Below are 19,487 nucleotides of genomic sequence, written 5' to 3' on the forward strand. Positions count from 1 at the left end.
TTTTATGTTCTACATCTTTATGATTCAACATTTACAATATTAAATAAAAAAACCAGGTCCATCAAAGAGAGGAAGGAAACAGTTTGCATTCACACTGGAATAGTAACAGTTAAGGCACAACTTATTAGTGGAAATGTCCCACAACAACAGCACACCATCACCATCCAATCACATGGATCCAACGTTGTTGTGAGTCTACTTTAGTGATTTTTCTTTTTCTTTTTTTTTTCTGTGTTTGTTGCTCTTATTCTCACAAGTACATCTACAAAAACTAGTGTAATTACAGTACACGTCCAGCTCTTGACAGGAAGGTCTGAGGGCTCTACATCCTGAACACTCCAAAACGTGTCTTCTTCGTTGGTGCATTCAGCGCAGCACTGAGGCTCAGTCCCAGAACCAGACGAGTATCGGCAGGATCGATGATCCCGTCGTCCCACAGCCTGTAAAACAAATAAATAAATGGATGAAAGTGCATCACACCTCACTCATCTGATGCCTGTTGTCGTGCATGTGCAAGTCTCAGATCGAGAGTTTGTGTTCCTCTCCCTCAATAACTCCCTTGCTCATCAAAGGTATATCAAAATATATCAGAAATTCATTTTCTATTGTTACCTCAGCCAAGGAGGTTATTTTCACCCGCTTCTGTTTGTTTGTCTGTCTGTTTATTTGTTGGTTGGTTTGTCAGCAGGATTACTGAACGGATTTCAACAAAACTTGGATGGAAGAGGTGTCTCAGCCCAGAATAGACCCCATTCACATCCAGGATTTTTTTTTCCTCACTTTCTTTAACATTGCGAAATAGGCTGTTTTTCGACATTTCTGTTCTTCTTCCACATCACAACGGAGGTTATGATTCCACCTGCATTGTTCTGTCCTAAATGTTGGCCATTACACATCTAGTGTGCTTACACTGGCAACAGACACGTTTTTTTTTGCTTCAACACATCATTATTAAGTTAATATTGATTGCACAATGTAATGGATATAGAATAATGAAACATCTGTATTTACATTAGTTCCATCACTACATATCTTTGTCTGTTATCAGGCACATGGGTACCTGAGAAAAGAAGTTAACCGGAAATCCATTTCTAGTATAAGCCAATTATTAAATAAATGCGGTGCCACAATAATACCATTTGGAAAAGTTAGGTGGGAAAAGTTCTCTGTTGCTGCTTTAAATTATGGTTAGACAGTTATTAGTGGTTTGGCTGAACCAGCAGGATGTTAGTTCATTTAAGCTGTTTGTCCATTTAAAATCATTTTGGTCTGATTTGTGAATACTGATTGTTCTTCTAACTCACTGTAGTTGTGTGTTCCATGTTTTATTACTTATGTCGGCCAGCATACTCCTGAAAAAAAGATATTTTCAGCCTCAGCGAGGGCCTGCTGTTAACTAATTCTGACTTATATCAATATTTGAAATGCATATTTTGTTTGTAAGAACTCCATCTAATGTTTGCCCTACTAACAAACACCATAAAAGACAGACCACAGGACTGAATGGAAAAGCAGAGATGGCCCATATTGACAGAACAACAGGACATCTAATGGAAAAGAAATACACTTGAAACACATCACAGCATCACTCCTCATGCATGAAGAGTCATTGTTGTGGTTTCTCAGTGCTTTGGAAAGGAAAGATCACATGATTTATTGAGATGATTTAAAAATAAATCAGAGACACAGACTGATGGCCTGTTTGTAGAAAACCTCTGCCCTATATTGTTGTTCCACAAGGAATATTTTGTCTCAGACATAGCATTAAACGTCTTACTTTAGTAGTGGCGGTATATCATTTAAGACACACCAGGTTCTGACATATAGTATAATATGTCCTCACCTTGCACTGGAGTAGTATGGACTGCCTTCTTCTTCAAACCGGCGCACTATAGGTTCCTTCATGGCCGCCTCTTGTTCTGCAGTGAACTGTGAATAAAATGTTAAAACAAAAGATTGCCATCAGACAACAGCCAATGGGTTCTGAGACTGCTACTACACTCTATGTTGGTGAAAACCACAGTGAGAATATACTTTCTTTATCCTGTGTCAGATTGTCAATTATTCAGTTAGCTCCTGTTAAATAATAACTACAGGTCACAAAAGCTATTTTGAGTATTTTAAAATCCAAAACGCTCAACCTTACAATATTCTTAGTGACTCATCCTGAACCTGGGGGTGTATATATACATTTACAGAATCAGATGTGATTTGGGGTGACAAGTGAACGATGTCCATCATAATAAGCCACTTTTATGCATTAGCCTGTGGGTTGCAGTAACAAGAAGAGTGATATCATGGTTCAGAGGTCTGTGTTTGAATGAAAGTTGACAAAAACTTGAGGTCCAATTTATTCATTTTTCCCTCTCCATCATGCCCTGATCTAATAACAAGGTTGAGGAGGTGTGGGAGGAGGCTGACAGTCCTAGACAGCTCGTCTTACTGCTGTGTTGGCTAAGCCAAACAATCTTCCATTACATTACAGAGGACAAACACACTCCAATTTCTGATTTACTGAGACTTAAAGTCAAGCTGATGTATTGGCAGGAAGAAGAAGGATGGGACATGTCTACTTAAATTCTAAATTTTGTGTTTTAGTTTTTTTGCAAAGTACTGATGTCTGGATCCTCTTAAAAGAAAGCATGCCCACCCTTGATCCTACAATAGCCAATGAGTGACTGTGTAGACAAGTGAGCCAGTCGCTCTTCTTTCTCCTCTCTCTTGAGTCACTTATACACCAGCCTCCGGATGACTGATGCTTCATGTTGCACATCAATTGCTCTTTGAATAGGCTGTTTTTCCACATAAGGATTTTTTACTATTTTATATGCATAAAGTTAGTGTAAATAAGGAATTGGAGAAATTAATTGACTATTTCCCTCTGTTACTCTCAAGCAGGGATATTCTGAGGTCACACATATGCATTTTCTTTGCCAGACACCTGAAGCTTTTCTTAAAAAAAACATGAGTTACAGTAAGTGTTCATTTTCAGTGATCTTGATGTTAAATGTAAGACTATATAATGTGGACCCACTGTGTTTTACAGCTTATAGGGGCAGTTACGGGTTATCTGCAGACTTATTTTTGCATAAAATAATGTAGGCGAGAAAAATACATAAAATAATTCAGTGTTTTCAAACTCGTATAGATATTAATGCCAGAAGCACTTACAGAGCTTCTCACTACTTTGGGGAAATAAAACAGCATATATTATTTCAAAAGAGCCTAAAACTATACTGCATACTGTATACTGTCTAGTAACGGCTTTGAATTTACTTTGGGCTAAACTGGAAAAGGTGTTTTAGGATACATTTGTTTACATTTCCAAAGACAAGAACAGGATCACTTCCACTGTAAATTCAGGTAAATTAATTTAAAAAACAAAAGTAAAAATGTAATGAAAAATAATAATAAGACTACATTTGAAATTCACAATATTAAATGATTTTTTTGCTACCCTTTCAGTCATTATAGTTTCACACTTAAACTATCTTCAACACTGACTGAAATGCCAACCACCAAGGCGTCGATGTCATTCCAAAGCGATTAATGCACTCTAAATAGATCCATAACAGCATACCTGACACTATTTAATTACAGCCATTTGATGACTGCACTATTCAGCATATGCTGCCACTGTAACACTTAACACTGATATAATTGTATCCTTGTACAAGTATCATATCAGAGCACTGCTGAGAGAGAAGTATCTTTCATAATGTTTATGATTTTGGCAGAAAATGCACCAAAGCTAATTTGAGCCTTTTCAGTGAAGCGCAAATGGGATGATTAATGTGAATCATTACCTCCTTTCCCTCGCGTGCCCTCTGATCCTTGGTAATGGTTGCCAGGACAGTGGCTGCCTGCTCACCACCCATTACAGAGATTCGAGAATTTGGCCACATGTAGAGAAATCGAGGGCTGTGAGAGGAAAATAAGGAAACGTCAATTTCCTTATGCTTGCCAGGCCAGAACTGTCACAGAGGAACAATTAAGAAGATCAAAACCAAAAACAAATCTACATTCATGAAGATCTAATCACAGAAATCTAAACACAAATCTACATTAATGAAGATCTAATCTCTAGTAATAATCTAATTATCCGATGACAACTACAGCAAAAAATGATTTATGAGAGCTCAGCCTGGGTAGAAGAACAACTTGGATAATACTAAATTAGTCTAAAATTCCAACCAAAGGTGAGAACTAGCAAACATTTCCAACAGGCAAAATCATCTGCGTTTCTTTAGGTTTTACAAGAACGGTGCTTGCCACTAGTTTTCTAAATGTATTTGAGAACAAGAGATGAGTGAGACTAAGCTGAGGAAGGTTTACATTAATTCAATCCTTCAATATGACGAAATACAGCTTGTGTCTGAGTCGTTATATTTAGTCTATGCGTATCTTACTATTTCTATTAAAGTGTTCACAATGCGGAACAAAAATACTTAATAAAGGGAACTTTTTAAAAGTCTGTTTACATGTCTTGAAAAACTGAGTATGGAGCTGTCATTTGAGGCAATATCAGTTTAGAAATGTTTAAAAGGGGAAAAAAATAATTATCTGTGGTTCTGCCACCTCAATATTAATGATTTTATTTCCCTGTCCATCATGAGTCTGACAATGGTATAGGAGTCCAAATAAATCAGTGGAATGTCTTATCATTCCCAGAGAAGCAATAATGTCGGGGGACATTATCTAAAGAAAACAAACAATGAAGCGACGAGGACAGGTTGTCAGTGTCAGGAAATTCAAATTAAAATGCATGGCTAAATTATAAAATGTGTTTTAGCATTGAAAAGAGTCGCCTCTGAGAGCCTCTTTGTATGCTTTACTTTCTCCTAAATGTAAAAAATCTCTGATGCATATTATTCTGCATACTGAACAGCACGGTACACTCTGTACACTTAAATTATGCACTAACAACTCAGACACAGCTAATGATCATATTTATGTAACGGGTCTTGGCCAGGCTTCTACTTGTGATGCCACCGCTGTCGTCTTTTTATTCAGCACAGAAGACTCATTAACTCCATCATACCTGTAGGCTCTGCCACACATGCCGTAGTTTCCTGCACCATAGGAGCCCCCGATAATAACGGTAATCTTGGGTACATTTGCACAGGCAACCGCAGTCACCATCTTGGCTCCATCTTTGGCGATACCTCCTGCTTCATACTCTCTACCCACCATGAAGCCTAAGATGGAGATGAAGAGGAGAGATTGCAAATAAAAACTTTGTGTGTTGTAACCTATAGGGAGGCACATAAAAACTAATAAATACCCTCATATAAAAATCATATAAAAACGATTGTGTTTACTCTGAACTGAGGTGATGTAATAGGAAGAGAAAGTAAATCCACAGCAACAGAACAGAATCTCACGTCAATAATCCCCACTGACCTGTTATGTTTTGGAGAAAAATAAGTGGGATGTTTCGTTGGCAGCATAACTCGATGAAATGCGTCCCCTGTAAACAAATTCAAATATTTATTAAATCTAGTATATTCTCACTGCTGCAGACAAACTGCCCAGAGGACAAAATGCACAGACGTGTTAGTACCACCTGATTTCAAATGACAAAACTGTAACCGATTTATTTGTTCTAGGTACCCAAAGATATGAACAGCAATAACACCTGGAAATCAATCACTAGCAGAAAAAGCAGAATCAATATGTAATTTATGAATAACTAATATACTATATAATGAAAGCACACTAGTGTATATGCTGAACTGTGACACAAAATGTACCATCTGGACCATAATTGGAGGCTGGAACAACCTTGAGGAGCTGGATGCAGTTAAATGATTATGTTTTTTATCTGCCATAAAATTTTTAAGATTATGTGATAAATCATTTAGTCTACAAAATGGCCAAAAGTGTAAGAATTTCTTATTGCAATTTCCCAGCGCTGAAAGGTACTCTATCAAATGGCCTCTCTTGTCCAACCAACGGTTCCAAAACTGTGTGGAAGAGACTCTTCATTTGGCAGCAAATCCTCACATTTAAGAAGCTGTCACCAGATTAAAATGTTTGACATTTTTGCTTGGAAACCGACTGAGAACATTTACCAATCATCAGGTTAGTTAGTTGATTTATTTTCTTCTTCTTTTCTTCTAATCAATAAACTAGTGAGCTCTTCTGGATACACATGCTTCATGTTCAACAAATCATTATTTATGCGTTTCCATGAGCAGTTGCCCTCACCTTAATGTGAGTCAAGACCAGTCATGACCGAACTTTATTAATTTTATCAAGGTGGGAGGAAGGTCATCAGGCTTCACATTGGCTTTGTGTTTGCTAAATTTTACTTTGAATACGAAGGAGCCGAGTGGCCTTCAGACTTGCCAGAAAACATGAGCTGCACAACACAAAGCTGCCAGGAGCTATTGCAAAGGAAAGCAAGCACAAAAGGACTGCTAACGCCACGGAGACACCTCATTTCCATATACTTTGTATTACTGAATTACTCAGGTGTTTTCCTTATTTTGGCAGTTACCTCCACTGGCTTTCTTTCAGCGAAGCATCCTGCCTTGCATCGCAAAGCCCAAACAGGAGTTGGAGACAGTGTGAAAGACGACTGCCTATTAGAAACTGTCACTTGGTGAAAAATGATCCAGCAGTTTTGGCGCTCAACAACAAGAATTTAATCTGTCTGTTGCCTTTCACAAACACCTGGGGAGAAGCTTTCAGCAATTTTAACTGTTAGCATAATAAAGCCCAGGCACGTCCTTAGGGATGACAGCGTGTCTCAAAAACCTCTCTGTAAATGCAGGTGCTGTATTGATTTTTCTTGGATATGCTCTCTGAGCATGTCTGTTCCACATCTGTGTCTGTCTGAAGCACTGTATCAGTGCCTTTTGAGTGTAATTACACTGATGTGATACCCAACACATGTGCTGTCACATTGAGACCTCACATAAAAACTGAACTGAATAAACCTCCCTTTTTTCAGGTCAGGCTTGTAATCTAATTGAAAATGTGTTCGAAAAACGTATTAGTCCATAATCACAAATTCAGCTCCTCATCTTTCCTAAGCCTGTGCAAAGTTCAGCTCTCTTCACGGCCGATTGGCTTGCAAATTAAGTGAATTATATTGAATGAAAATTATGATTGTCTCTTGTCCATGGTTTCTAAATGCTATGTTATTACAATGCCATTCATCAGAGCACTCATGAGATGGCCGAGACAAGTGCAATTTGAGAGCTTATTGTAAGGGAGAAACTCGGCGCCTTGACTGTTAAAGGTCACTACAAACCATCTATGAAGACCGAAGCTCCCTCCAGAGAGTAATATTGGTAGTCAGTGTTGTAAGCGGTGAATCTCTGTGGAAAATACTGTGCTGCAGTGCTGTGTTCAAGTCCTTGACATTTAAGAGAGTTGAGAGACACACTGCCAGTACAATGCTTATTCTTTTGGAAATTCAACATGATTGTGAGGCTTAGCTTTAAACACTTCACACCTGTTGCCTGTCTGTTCAATATCACAGAATGGAAGATGTACCATGAGTCTGACTATTTTGTGAAGCCGAGGGTACATTTTAGGTTTTCTATTAACACCCTGCTAGGACTTTAGAAATCTATATCCATTCTTAGGAGAAAATGTAGTTTAACTGTTCCAGAAATCTCTGGGTACAAACTATATTTACCTTTTTCGCAGACTCTGAAAACAAGACTCCGTTGTTGCCGATGATTCCGACAGGGTAACCAAATATTCTTGAAAATCCTGAACAGGAAATTATTGAAAGTTAAACAGTAAGGTTGGGAGACTCCATGAGAAAACAACAACAACAACAACATACATACATACATTCCTGGGTTATAGAGATGGAAACATACCTGTGACAAGTGTGTCTCCATAGAAAGCCTTGAACTCATCAAATTTACTGCCATCTACAATTCTGGCGATGACCTGCAATCAAATAAAGTGAGTTGTAAAAGCCAACAATGCAGAAAATAGGCAAAACTTGCATTACCAGTTTACAGTGTTTATTTTGGTTAGCTTTAAGTTTAAGTTGGCACACTGTATATAGCTGCTAGTCAATAATGACTGCTTGAGCAAGAGGGTAACATGAATTTTAATTCTTTAACTCCAAAAGTAAATGTTTGATCCCTCAGTGCAGATGAATAGATTATTGAAAACAAGACTCAAAAGGGCTAACAGCAGACAAACAATCTGGACCAGGGGTATGAGAGGAAAAAAAACGCATACCTAGAAACTTAAGCAAACACATGTAAGGAAGGCTGAACCTTCTGACCAGGGAGATTAGCTATCCAATTAAATAAAAATAAAAAAAATGGTTTAATGCCTTAACCAGCGCTGCTGTGGCAGCTGAAGCAGTGAGGGTGGGTCAGAAAGGAATAGCTGTAGTTATGAAGAGAGAGATGTAGGAGGAGGACAGCAGCAACATGCTTTTGTGGCATAGTCAGCAGGTGTGACTGACAGCACTCAGGTGTTCATCATTAAGTACTTGGCAATCAAAGTAGGAACAGTGGGCAAATCGTTAAGAAGGTGTGAGTATGCCTAAACTGAGATGTTCATGGTATTAAAAGAATAAGTTACTCAATGCAAAAGAGAGATACAGCAAGATATACAATTTAATATGCAATTTAAACACATTATACATTAGTCATGTAAGGGATATTTGTGTTGAAAGGTCTATTAGAGTTGAACAACTCCTGAAAACACGGAGCAGCCACTTGATCCTGCATCCTAAATGGACTGCCAATACTGTTCAACACTACAAACACTTTGACATCTCTTGAGTTAGCAGTAATTCTTGCTCCTGGGTCTACACATCAAGGATCAAAGGCAGGGGCTTTAAACCAAATGAGAACATCTGGCAAGCCCTGCCAGAGAGAGCAAATACAAAGTGATTGATGCAGTCGGTAACATTATCGACTGAGCTCCTGTTAGAGAAACCTGACAGTTGTTTACAGTTCAGTCTGAACCTGTGAAAGCCAGATTCATTTGTTTTATTCATATATCTTAATTATAAAACAGTGCAAATGTGTCCGTGTTCTATAATTCCTATTTTCTGGTGTTTAATTAATGGCAATGCTCTGCTAAGCACACTTTAAATGTTTAATAAATCTAACCAGCTATATACAAAGAGCTAAAGAATTATTTTAAAATGACTATCATGTGGTCCCACGTAGTAGTTTTACAACTACAAAAGCCAAGTATATAAAAAAAAAATATATATATATATATATTTTTTTTGTTTTTTTATATATATAGATAAAATATATATAGAGTATATATTTTTTTTTTTTGTTTTTTTTATATATATATAAAAATATAAAAAAAAAATATATATATATATAAATATATATATATATATATAAATAAATATATATATATATCTCTATAAGATATATCTCTCTATCTGATATCTCTAATATAATCTACTATATCTATCTCTATCTTATACTATTCTCTATATCATAGTATCTATATATATATATCTTCATATCTATATATATATATATATATATATCATATATATATATACACACATATACATACATACATACATACATACATACATACATACATACATATATATACACACACATACATATACACACACACACACATACATTTAACAAAGCTTCACATCATTCAGTTGGACCTATCTATTGTGTTGTTAAATAACTTGTAGAAATATACAATGTACAGGAAACATACCTCTCTAACATCAAAGTTGCGTTTCAAGTTATCTCCAACTATGCCGTAGAGTTCATCTGCAGGGTAGAGAGGGGCCTCTGTCGGTTCTGTGGTGACCTAAAAGGTAAAATAGACTGAATGTCAACAGAGAGCACAAACAGCTCAACTTCTTAGATAATAAAAATAGATTGTTAATGGATATCATCAGCGGACTGACCTCAATATTTTTCCTGTAGTTGAGGCTTCTCACCGCCTTTCTTGCTAAATGGAGTGCATTGTTATCGTCTAATGCATAGTGATCCGTCACACCAGATTTTCTGGAAAATGAGCAACAAATCACTGTGAAATTATTACAGCACGAGAATCATTACTTAAAAATAATAACACTGATGGCAGCATATGTTTCTTCAATTTGAATAAAATCAAATGATGATATCACAAAAAAAACCCTCCAAAAAAAGGAAGTATTCACATTTGTAAATGCTCAGTCTTCAAATCTGCTTGATGAGCTGTGTGTTAAAAACACTGAAATCTATGTTAACTGAAAAGCAAATTATACTGAAGGAGTAATGTCTGTTATCTAGGTCCCCCCCCCCCCGACAGTATGTTGGTTAACTAAAAACATAAACTCAATATGCAATAACAATGTTGTCTTGTTGACGTAAACATGTATGTAAAGCTGTGATCCTCCCCTCATCTTTAACAGATTTAACTAGTAAAATGTTTTTAGATATATTTTGAACTCTAATAGAACAGAACACCAGCCCTTTTCCAAATAGGACAGGTTTTGATACATAATATTTGACTTTTTGATCAATATAATATATTCTACATTGCTTTTCACTTGTGTGGACCCCAAGGAGAAAAGATTCTGCCTTGGTAGTGGTAAAAAGGGAACCTAAATAAATAAATAAACAAAAACAAAACCGTACTACAGTATTGATTATGACATAACACAATTACACATTGTACCAGAGGAAACAACATCCTCACCCAGCTGGTAAATGGCACAACTGGTGAATTCACCACAGGATATTATTCCCCCACTTGCAGGCCGTGCTTTATGTTTTTGGACCCAAGAGTCCTGTTTTACCACAAATGTAGATCTAACTTACACAGATTTTAGGGTTGAGTCACAAAACCTATGTGGACATCAGCCTAAGGATTCTAAAGACTGATGAGTTCTTTAAAAGCAGAGATCAATGAAAAGTTGTTATGAGAAATGTTGTTATTTTTCGTACTTGCAGTGAAGATCAGCACCACCAAGGTCTTCTGCAGAAACTTCTTCCCCTGTGGCAGCTTTCACCTGAAAACAAAAAAGCATTAAGTAGTGTCTGCTAGCAGTGTGTCACCATTTACTGTACAGCTTGAATGAAATTAGGAAGACAAAAAGGACACGCTATTGTCTAGTTAATTACTGTCCTTAATTTATGACTCGCTGCGCCAACTTTCAACCTATTTCAATACAATCTAACAATGAAGATTTAACAAACCAATGGAGGTCCTCCCAAGAAGATGGTTCCTTGCTTCCGCACGATGATGCTCTCGTCTGCCATGGCAGGTACATATGCTCCTCCAGCAGTGCAGGAGCCCATTACTACAGCAATCTGGAAAGAAGAATGAGTCTAATATGAACAATGGACATCCAAAAGTTCTGCTATGACATGAACGGCTGATTTCTATGAATACAATACCAGCACACTATAAATTATGAAACCCACTTACTCCAAATGTTGTAGAAGGAATTCAGATTAAGTATTGCTTTGACGCAGTATTGTGGACCTGTCCTTACAGGACCTTTTTGAATGGAGATGTGAATTGTCAATGAGGTTAATAAAAAATATAATGGGCAATGGAAAGTAGACTCGTAAATTCGTAATACTGCAATCTAATGGTAAATCTGCCTGTAATACTAAATATGGCTAGGGGAAAAAAAAAAACCTTTAGACAAAAAAAAGATGCCGCAGATGGGTAAGCCTTGAATAATATATCAGTTTAATCACAAGGAGAGACAATATTAGCATGAATAAATGGCCATTCAGTTTAAAGGTGTATGAATATATTCAGCTGTGTTTATCACCTCTAGGTCTACTGAGTGCGAGACCTGACTTCTCAACATCATTTATCAGCTCCCACAACGGACTCGCTTTTGTTTTGCTTCTAAACACAGGATGTCTCTTCTTCAACAGTCAATAGCGAGATGGATTTTAGCTGCCGGGAGACAATGAAAAGATGAATAACCTACAGTAGCGCACTTCATTTATAATCACCATCTCTGCACTCTCGGGTATAATTTTTCAGACATCCCTTTCTCCCTCGAAGAACTAATCCACGAATCAGACCCAAAAGTTCATTTAAATACAACAAATACACCATCCGTGATAACAACGCTAAGCTGCCGGAAAAAAAAGCACATTATGAAGCTGCTGTAAGTGTTTTCAACATGTAAAATCACCTGTGATATTCCCTCTGAAGACAGTCGGGCTTGGTTGTAGAAAATGCGTCCAAAATGATCTCTGTCTGGGAAGACATCAGCTTGTCTGGGTAGATTGGCCCCTCCAGAGTCCACTAAAGGAATCAACAAAGCAGATATTTAGAGAACTCAATGATTATCATTAACATTCAGACTCGGGCTGTATCACAGACACCTAGTCTCCACTTTTATGATGAACTGCAGCCTCAACAAGGGTCCTCTGGGATGTCTCAAGTCTACACTGACCAAAAAAAAAGAAAAAAGTAAAACTGGATTTCTCCCAAAGGGCTCTTTGACTTTGGAACAAATGCAGAGGAGACCTACAACTTCTGGTATTCTCATTTTATAGACTTACCGGTATAAAATATATTTATTTTTCTCCTGAGTGACTTTCATTGTTAGTTAATTAATTTTTCAAGCAAACATTTCAAATGTTTGCCTCTCCCAGCTTCTTAAATGTGAGGATTTGCAGCTTTGTTTTTTATTTATGAGAGTAAATAAAGAGTCTAGATTTTGGACACTTGGTTGGACAGAAGAAGCAATGTAATGATTTCACACTGGGAAATTCTGATGAGCATTTTTATAGACTGAACAGTTCATTTATCATGAAGATGATATATCAGCAGATTAATCAATAATGCTAGCCCTAAACCTATTTAAATCTATAAGTCTTTTGTTTTACTAAATCCTCACATATAGAGGAAAACTCACCCAAGTAAATGCATGGCATGTGGTTCTGCTGGGCTATTTCCTGTGCACGGAGGTGTTTCTTCACTGTGACTGGGTAGTATGTTCCTCCTTTGACAGTAGCATCATTTGCAACAATAACACATTCCACCCTGTGAGAAATAATAAAAAAAGAAAATACTGAAAATTATCAGGTGCACCTGGAGTAGAACAGTGAATTCTCACTGGAAATTAAAGAAAAAAGCTAATTACAAGGCACAACGGTGAAATTAACACCCCATGTAATTTAATTTTGTAGTCAGTGTTATTTTAGCAGAAATATTCGCTCCAATCAAAATATTTGCTCATAAATATCTGAGATCTCACACTGTGAGAGATTATCACGTAATAGTGCTTACCCTGAAACCCGCCCAATCCCGGTAAGTATACCGCCTGCTGGGACTTCCTCTTTTCCATACAACTCATATGCTGCAAACTGAGAGAATTCCAAGAATGGGGTCCTGCAAGAAAACCCAACAAAAAAACATGTAATACAGTTTATTTTTAACTGTGGAGGAGAAATGTCCTGGCTTGAATTTTTTGCACTTTTACACATGAGATGTTCAAAGTTGAGTGTGTCCTGACTGTGAATTATTTCAAGTCTACAGTAAACAGCAAGATAAGCAAAGCCATCCTGCTTCCCTGTTCTCAGCATACAGGGGAGTGTGGACAGAATCAGTCATAAGAAATACCTGCGCTATAGTTTGCGTATTGACGTCAAACCACTACAAATCTATAGCATCTGGTCTGCTGGGTGCTGTATGAGTCAGCCATGAAAAAGTCAAAACTAGTGATGGAAATAGATGTTTCTACCCTGGATCCAGCAGTCTGTCTATACGCTCTCTAGGCAGCAGTTTCCCGCGAGAAGTATGAAGTCTTCTGGCTTTTTCACCCCCACCTGGATTCATACAAATAAACAAGATGTTAACAAAACGTTAAAAGCAACATTTTGCATAGCCTAGTGTTGATTTTAAACTTAATACAATGTGTTAAAGTGTAGATCCAAATTCAAACCACATACTTAGACCCTACACATTTAAACTAAGTTAAAAAAAAGTGTATGTTTATTATGCTTTAGTATAAACTTTCATAAAACTCATTGTAGCTGTTAACTGTAATATGCTCAAAGTTAAATTAGTATCAGCACTGAAATATCTACTGTAAATAAAAGTGTGACTGATAATGTTTGGACACAGTGAAAGTTGCACCCTTCATTAGCATGGACAATGTCAGATAAGGCAAATTAAGTTAAAAACATTCTGCTACCAGTTTATTGCTTCCTAATACAAAAGCACAACTCGGAGACATGGGAGTTTGCTGCTTGTGAGGGCTCGGCATGCGCCATAAACATTGATTGATTGTTCTTGATCAATTTATCCAAGAAGCAGGCTGTGCTTTGTATCTTTGATCAAATGCACTCCCCTACAAAATCACTCCCATCATTCTATCATGATTAATTACTTTCAAACAGAGCCATCCAAGTTTACTGGAGGAAATTCCCAGAAAACCAACATATCACAGTGTCTAATGTCTAATTAATCGTTACTTCCAGTTTGCACATTCACATGTGACAGCAGGTCCTCAAATCCTTAATAAACCACGAGCAGTTTTAATAAAACAGGGGAGTAATTGTGTAATAGTGTTTTTGTCAACAGTTTCATCACCGAGACTGTGTGAACATTCATTTGCAATGTTAGAATTAAAACACAATGTTATGAATTGAACTTTAGTGTAGTGGAACACCTACCCAGTTTGATCTTCTCTGTCCTGTTTTTCAGTTCATCAACAAGAATTTTCATTCGGTCATAATTCTCCTGAAAAACAACAACAACAACAACAACACATTTGTTTGTGTATATGTATTTTCTGAAGATTACAATTTGTGGCAGACGAATTACCATATTAAGAAACTGATGACTAAAATAAAATAGGTGGCTGTAACTTAATCCATACAGGCAGGTAGGAAAGTTTCAATGTCATACATACAACAATAATGGCTTTAAGGCTTTGGTCAACAAAATTATGTGTATTTATCTATGTTAATGCCACAAATACCATTTAATCAAGGCACCATTCAGCTTAACAGTAACCTGTCACACAATCAGGCCAACAGCTACTCACCAAACAGATAAGAGAAAATTAAAAAAAACACCGCTACTTGTAATAACAACCAATCAACCTCTGAGTGCTTTGTGACAGATTTTTTTTCCACCCCATTACCAAAAAATGGGACAATTTACGATCGTGGCGCTTATTTAATTCTTAAAGTCAGCCCTTAGATCACTTGCAATAAAGAAAGTTTATAACCCTCCTCAGCACTCTGTCATCAAACTCCATTTCTCAAGAGGAAATGAAAAAGGTCAGTAACACAGCTGCAATAACACTGATTTAACGTAGGACTTGATCACCTAAAAGACACGTTTATGTTGGTGTCTCTCTCCCAACTAGAAATACACAGAAAATGTGTCTGTGATGCCATCCAGTGATATGTTTTGGTGTTGCATCAGTGAGGATAAAAATAAAAAAAATGGATGCCGGGTACTGAATGTACCAATAATTACACCGATGCACCTTGTGATTTGAATGGTTGAATTATACCTTCAATCTAACAATCTTAAGCAACAAAATCTTAGACAATAAAATAATTGAGTAAACCTAATTTTACATTCTCTGCTATTTTGACACTATCAATGAACATATCTGATTTATCACAGATTCCCCCTTTCCATTGAACTCCTTGGCATATTTAATTTTATTTAACTATATTGTATTTAATTTATTACTCATCTATTTTAGTGTCTACATGTTACTGGATGTTTAGTGTGTGTGCCAGGCAAACTGTTCAAACAAAGTGGTGGGATTAATGAGGTTGTCTGAATCTCAAGCTTATGTTTTAGCGGTGTGCAAAGCTGGTATCTAAGTGGTGATCTAAAAAGTCACAAGTTTTATTTATTTTTTCATTATAATTGCGACTGTTTATACTCTTAAAAGGGTTCACACTGTACCATAGGTCTATCTATACATACACCTGAGATGTCACAGGTATGAAAAGTTTCACAACTAAACATAATGATTACTTGTTTAGGCACTAACTGAGGCGAGGATGCATACAAGGAAAGTACGCTTCACTTTATTAAGACTTACTTGGTTGATGAATGAGAGTTACAATCTGCCCTGTTATGACATGTGGAGTAAATGTGTCTACCTGCTGTTCAGAAATGTTAAGTTAACAGAAATGCATTTATCAGACTAACGTTAGTATTGTGATGCTAAGACCTTGTGCACAATGCAGACTCAAGGTTTTGACCTCTTGCAGCCATTTAACTAGCTAATGTTAGCCTCTGTGTGGTTTAGCGACTAAACAAACTACAGCCTTGATGCTTGTCAACAATAGCTGTTAACCCTAACTTGATTATTCAGGTCAGGTGAGCCACCAAACCCATCTAGCTCAATAGTGACGGTTGACATTAGCAGCAACTGTAATGTTACAGTGTGGCTAGCTAGGGTTAGCAACAGGCTAGCCTACCTGATATTCAGAAGACTGTTTATCCGGCTGCGAGCCGAGTCGAGCCACTTTATCGGCGTAGTAAGACCTCGAGCAAGCCAGAGGCAGACTCCTGCATCGGACCAACCACGGTCTGGCCGTCCGAAGAAGCATTTTGATGCTCACGTCTGACTTACTATATGTGCACCTTGCTAGCTTGCTAGCTAACCTAGCAGTGATCTTCTTCGGTGGGTTATGCTAGTAGGAATGAAGCTCCATACTGGCACCTGCTGTTGGAGGTAAGATGAGGCAAGGCTGTGTTGACCCACAGGGGGAATTCAGGTGCTGCAGCAGCACAAGAACAGTTATATTAACAAGTTATATTTTATTAACCAAAAGTAAAAGTATTAAATGTGCTGAATGGCCCATTTCAGAATAGTATTTTACTGGATTATGAAAAGTAATGAATAATATGTAGCATCACTAATGTTGCAGTTGGTATAATGAGGGCTAATTTGAAGTAGTCTACTTTATAAACTGTTTGGTAGCTTAATCTATGATAATCCATAATGATGAATCTGTTGATATATGTTTTGTATAAATAATCTGCATTTGCAAAACAAACAATGTTGTCAAAAATAAATGTACTGGTGTAAAAAGTAAATACTGGCTTTTAAAATGTAGTAGTGAAAAGCAGCATAAAATGAATGTACTAAGTACAATTCCCTTTAAACAGTACTTTACAAATCTTCATTAACTTGTGTGTCAATATAGTGGAAAAAAAAAACACTGACAAAATAATCTTAGCTCAAGATCCATTTACATGCATTTTCTAGGGCTTTCAAGTGCATCCCTCAAAGAAGAAAGTAGGTTTAAAGTTGCAGAAAAGCTCGTGCATGGAGGGTATTTGCATCAAAATACTGCTCCTAAGGTCAAGAATGAATCTTCAGGCTTGAGTACAACCTCTGTACCTGGCTCAAAGGTGCAAACACCACACTGTAGCTTAAGAAAATGCATACAAATTAATATTCATACACAGCAAAATACCCAATTTACAATTTCAGATTTTTTTATAACATGATGTAAATTGAAATGAAAATTGTTTGTGGTTCATTTTATGCTGCCTAGTAAATGGGATTCAGACCATTGTTCAGATCCATGCTGCCATCGTGTGGATTTTACAAACACTACACACTCAAAATCAGTGCAAAATTTGTCTGTGTGCGTGTGTTCGTGCATGCGTGTGTGTGTGTGTGAAAGAGAGAGAGAGAGAGGGAGGATTTATTGTATTAAACAGACTCTACTGCAGGAGCACTTTTTGTTTAATCTCCCCAATGATATCATTAATTTAAAAAACATACGCATACATTTACAATTGACTGCTTAGTACCCTTGTTTGAAAGCAGATAGACTCCACTTACCTCGAATCACAAGTGTCTAAAAAGTGTAGAAGAAAGATTTAAGCATAACGCGGCACAGTAACTCTGCACACAGATGCAGAGAAACGGCCTTGCCTCGTTCAGAAATGGGAACTAAAGTTGGTTTTAAGTGGGAATCAGAGTTAGCCTAAAAGCTTCAACGGACACCCCATCTGACCCGAGTGCTTTATTCTAGCTAGAGTACATTTGGCAGAGTAGGGGCTGAAGAGCATTCAAACCAAGAGCTTTTAGTTCATTTAGTTTTAAGAGGCCTTTCTCCTCCAACGCTTCCACCTATTCTATCAGCATGCATAGAAATGTCCATGACCTCCACTCAAATGGCTGCTCCTGTTTTCTTAGGAAATATACAATCCTCCACTCTCTGGGTGAACTCAAACCCTCTCACTCATCCAGCTCTCTCTACTTTGCCGTGACCTTTGAGCCCTTCTAACTGCCGCAGCTGCTGAAGTGACAGAATAGATGTAGAGGTATGAAAAGCCTCTTAAAAGCGAGAAAAAAATTAATAAATAAAATATTTTTGCTGACAGGGAGTAGAGTGCAGGAAAGTGTTTGAAAAGCACACCAGGGTGGGATGAAAAAGAAAGGAAGAACAGGTTATCATGTGCTCATGAAATTTGTGGATAATCAAAGGGGTCAGACAATGGATTCATCTTTCAGAACATCAAGAAGTATCAGTATCAGGGAGCATTATCCTTGAACATATTTGTTTGTTTTTGTGATATTAGTGTTTCATTGCTTGATGTGGTTGCTCTCTTTTAACTGGAGAAATGAGTCCATTTTACACAACGCATGTAAATAGACGAGCAACAAATTCAAGGAAAATCCTGAATAAGTCAGAGGACAAATATAAAAGATGCAAATTACTCTACACGGGTGCACTAAAGTTAACATCCAACCATCATCTATATAATAATGCTGAGCAGGCACAGGGCACCAAGCATCAGTCACAACAAATGCTCATTTGGCTAGTATCTCAATAGGAACAGCTACGTAAATCTGTATTTAACTTTAAGGGAAAGACATCAGCGGGGTTATAATTGTGGTCAACAGTGCACATTCGATTGAGAACTTAAATGCAGGTTCTGATCAGAGAGGGTGCTAAAGTGGAGCTGCGGAGCATAAAGCCCTCCTTACACAAATTCATACACATTTGAGTGTTATGTTGTGCAGAACCCATAGGCACTTCTCTATATAGAGAAATGGATAAGAGTGATATAATCAAATGAGTCATATTTCATTATATTCTTGATAAGTGGGTGAGTGCATGTGTGATGTACTGTACACCAAGAGAACAATACAGGCCTGAATACCTGACCCCTCCAGTGAGGGGATTCTGTAGCTCTGATTTACTGTGGGAGCCATTTTACTAACATGGATTGGGTCCTTTAAATGGAAAGAGTCGCTGCAAATCAGTGACTGGTCACCTAGCAAGACCAGCATATGTTGTGTTTTGGTGCTGGTTTTGGTGATGGTCTGTGCTGTTTTTTCTGAAAGGATTTCAAGATAAAACCACATCAGCAACATACAATCAATGAACAAACAAGCTAACAATAAACCAGTAAATTGGCTGGGTGTTTAAGTAGTGCAACAAACTCCAATAAACTGTCTTCTCGTATTTTCAAATGTCCCTTTGGTGACAAAATGGGGGGGGGGGGGGGGGTGCACAATCTCGAACAGAGATCCTAAGATGGCA

General features: G+C 37.3%; 1 protein-coding gene across 1 annotated transcript; it reads right to left on the reverse strand.

Annotated features, from left to right (window-relative positions):
• On the reverse strand, positions 1-16,632 carry mccc2 (methylcrotonyl-CoA carboxylase subunit 2). Its single transcript, XM_030416688.1, has 17 exons — positions 16,398-16,632; positions 14,619-14,685; positions 13,685-13,769; positions 13,231-13,332; positions 12,857-12,984; positions 12,128-12,240; positions 11,166-11,279; positions 10,914-10,978; positions 9,890-9,989; positions 9,694-9,789; positions 7,842-7,914; positions 7,652-7,728; positions 5,404-5,470; positions 5,042-5,198; positions 3,807-3,921; positions 1,844-1,929; positions 1-440 (listed from the first exon to the last, which is right to left on the reverse strand). Exons 1-17 carry the CDS (start codon positions 16,527-16,529, stop codon positions 323-325), a joined length of 1,695 nt encoding a protein of 564 aa, XP_030272548.1. The 5' UTR covers positions 16,530-16,632; the 3' UTR covers positions 1-322.
• Positions 16,633-19,487: the final 2,855 nt, after the last annotated feature.

The sequence above is a fragment of the Sparus aurata genome, chromosome 5 (genome assembly GCF_900880675.1).
Source record: "Sparus aurata chromosome 5, fSpaAur1.1, whole genome shotgun sequence".
NCBI lineage: Eukaryota > Metazoa > Chordata > Actinopteri > Spariformes > Sparidae > Sparus > Sparus aurata.